This window comes from Phytophthora infestans, genomic scaffold (genome assembly GCF_000142945.1).
Source record: "Phytophthora infestans T30-4 supercont1.36 genomic scaffold, whole genome shotgun sequence".
NCBI lineage: Eukaryota > Oomycota > Peronosporomycetes > Peronosporales > Peronosporaceae > Phytophthora > Phytophthora infestans.
In genome coordinates, this window is record NW_003303723.1 from 1,586,073 (window position 1) to 1,588,880 (window position 2,808).

The window sequence follows — 2,808 nt, forward strand, 5'->3', positions numbered from 1 at the left end:
GCCGTTGCCCAAGTGGGCGAAAGACGCTCATATCGGGACTGGCGTCGTATCTGGCGCCGCTGTTTCTGGTGTCAAGATATCCCAAGCGCAACTCGACTTAAAATAATCGAAAGGTTAATCGATAATAAAGTCGTTAAACCTTTATTGTTCGTGTAAAAGAGGGCTACGTTGCAATTGATCGCCAAGTTTGATAGTATTAAAACAAAAAATCGCTTCGGGTTGGAGAGGTTGGCCTTTCAGTTACGCTCGTCGTTTGCGTTTGATGGGTAAGTTATACGAATCCAAGGGCACCGATACCACTGCCGACTGAATAGCGTCATCTCGTTTGGATTTCTTCGAGTCGTGGACGAGATCGTCCCATTTTAGTAGCGTATGTGTCATTCGATCTCGGAGGTCATTAATCCGTTGTAGCACCTCACGCTGAGGCTGTAAATTTAAAAAATCGGATGGAGCTTGTACTTCCAACGTAGAGTGCTGTTCCCAGTCGTCCAATAATGGTTTAAAACGCTTTCGTATGCGCAATGCACCGTCAGCTAGAGTTCGATACAGTGCGTCGTTCTCCGAAGATTCCTCGCATACCTGCTTGGACACTTCAATTGTCAGCTGATACGACGAGCTACCGAGTCCATAGGCCTGCACAATGTCGTTTATATCCATGCCATCTTCAGCAACTTCGCCTTCGCTGGTATCGTCCTCGAAGGCGTCGTCTCCTTCCTCTCCCACACTCTCCCACTCGACATCCTCCTGCTCTTCCGCATCTACTGGCGCTGTTGCCCATAGCGTATCATCGTTCCCACTCTCTTCAGCATTGCCCCGTTCATTACTGTGTTCCGTACTAAGAGGCATATTCACAGTACTCGAGGCTAAAGTCGGCTTCTCCTCGGTATCGTCCTCCATGTGGAAGGCATCCAGCGTCGGCACCAAGATCTCGAACACACGATTCATCTCGACCAGCACCTGCTCCATCTCTGGCACATACCGCTTCATCTCTCGATCTCGCTGTTGTTTCTTGGCATTTCTCACTCGCTCTCGATGTCGTCGCGTGTTCACTTCTCGCTCCCTGACCTCTTGCTGTCTCTCACGTTCATGAGGGAATCTATACCCTTTACCCTCTAGCACATTATACGCTGCCACTATGGAGGGATATCTGTCCCCAAAGTCCTGTTTCCACGTCTCAATCAGCCCCAATACCATCGTTAACTGCTGCGAGTCGCGATTTCTGGCTCTTAAAGCTTTCGACACGTTGCCATTCGGGTCTTCACCTGCTGCTAGCAGCAACTGGCCAAAGAATGAGGACGTTTGTGTTGCTATAAGCGCTCGGAGCACTGTCGATCGTTTGAAAATTTCTTGACAAAGCTGTACCGCCTGCAAATTAAATATTTTTTTTAAGAAATTGTCAATAGTAGAAATGGTACAAAGGTTAAGATGATAAACGGACCCTGGAGAAGACAGTAGGCGACGTCTTTGCACGCTTAAGTTGGTGCAAAATCGCTGCGTGGAGTCTTCGAATGTATTGAGACTGCACTGGGGCTTCTGCGTCGCGTAGAATTCGCTTGAGCTGCTTTAGACATTTCTCTGGGTCGTTTTCGGCAGACTGAGGACGTTTGCGACGCCCACCGCGGCCTCTGGGCCGATTATGGGTGACGCTAGATACACGGAAATAACCGTTTAGTGCCTCATCGAATCGAGTGGCCTCGTTTTCGCTGTTGAGCGCTTGGATGCCAACCACATTCTCGTCTCGATCTGGGTTCATGCTTTTGTGTTGTCAGCTGAAATATTACTTGGTCATTAAAGCGAGGTTTCTTATTGTGGCGGTACCTATTTCTTCTTCACGCGCTGTGAATCTGGAAAGCAAAGTGGCGAAGCATGCCAATCTGTCGCTATAAAGCTAGCTTGAAAAATCTGTGCTACTTCCAATCTACATTTCATGTCAGTTGTAAACTTTTTTTTAAGAACGACAAATTCATCGTTGTTATTTCGTTTCGAATAAAAAATCTTACGTTTTTTTTTGTGGTCTACAGCTGGTCTACTCGATGATAGGGGCCTTGGTAGAACCAACAAGCGATGTCTGAAGTGTCCATTACGTATCTGCAATAGTGCACTCGGAGTGTCGAACTCCACAACTTCACCTGCATCCAAGACCACAATCTTGTCACTGTCCATAATTGTGTCGATACGGTGTGCAATACAGAGCACTGTCTGGCCACCGCCTCCAAATCTCTCCCTCATTGTTTGTTGGATCACCTTGTCCGATTCCTGGTCCACATTGGCAGTGGCCTCGTCCATCACGATCACCTTGCTGTCCCGAATGAGCGCTCGTGCAATGCAAAGTAGCTGTCGCTGTCCAACAGACAGGTTGTCGCCCTTCTCGGCCACCTCAAAGTCAAGTCCTTTGCCCCACGTCGACACTGAGCCATGCAAATGCACCTTACGCAGCGCTTCCCACAACTCCGTGTCACTTTTGTCCGCATGTGGGTTCAAATTCAAACGCAGCGAGCCACTGAACAGCATAGGATCTCGCGGAATTATTGACAATTTCGAGCGTAGTTGACTCAGTGTAATAGTTGAGATATCCACATTGTCAATGAGAACTCGACTGCTGTTCGGGATCTCCACGACGCGAAAGAGTACACTCATCAGTGAGCTCTTTCCGGACCCCGTTCGACCGCATATTCCAATCTTTTCGCCGCTTTTAACGGAAAAGGACACGCTCTTGAGTACGATCGGTAGGTCTCTTCGGTACTGTAGTGTGACATTTTCAAAGACGATACTGCCGCAGCGAGGCCACTCTGGAGAAAGGGCGTCTTT

The 2,808-nt window shown here is 48.4% G+C and overlaps 2 protein-coding genes across 2 annotated transcripts; both read right to left on the reverse strand.

The window, feature by feature from the left end:
• Nucleotides 1–240: 240 nt before the first annotated feature.
• Nucleotides 241–1,753, reverse strand: PITG_14770 (uncharacterized protein; the record flags this gene model as incomplete). The annotated part of the gene is made up of 4 exons (XM_002898595.1): nt 241–758; nt 858–1,365; nt 1,439–1,594; nt 1,655–1,753. 4 exons carry the CDS (start codon nt 1,751–1,753, stop codon nt 241–243), a joined length of 1,281 nt encoding a protein of 426 aa, XP_002898641.1.
• Nucleotides 1,754–2,026: 273 nt separating this feature from the next.
• Nucleotides 2,027–2,637, reverse strand: PITG_14771 (ATP-binding Cassette (ABC) Superfamily; the record flags this gene model as incomplete). Its single annotated transcript, XM_002898596.1, has 2 exons — nt 2,027–2,068; nt 2,125–2,637. 2 exons carry the CDS (start codon nt 2,635–2,637, stop codon nt 2,027–2,029), a joined length of 555 nt encoding a protein of 184 aa, XP_002898642.1.
• Nucleotides 2,638–2,808: the final 171 nt, after the last annotated feature.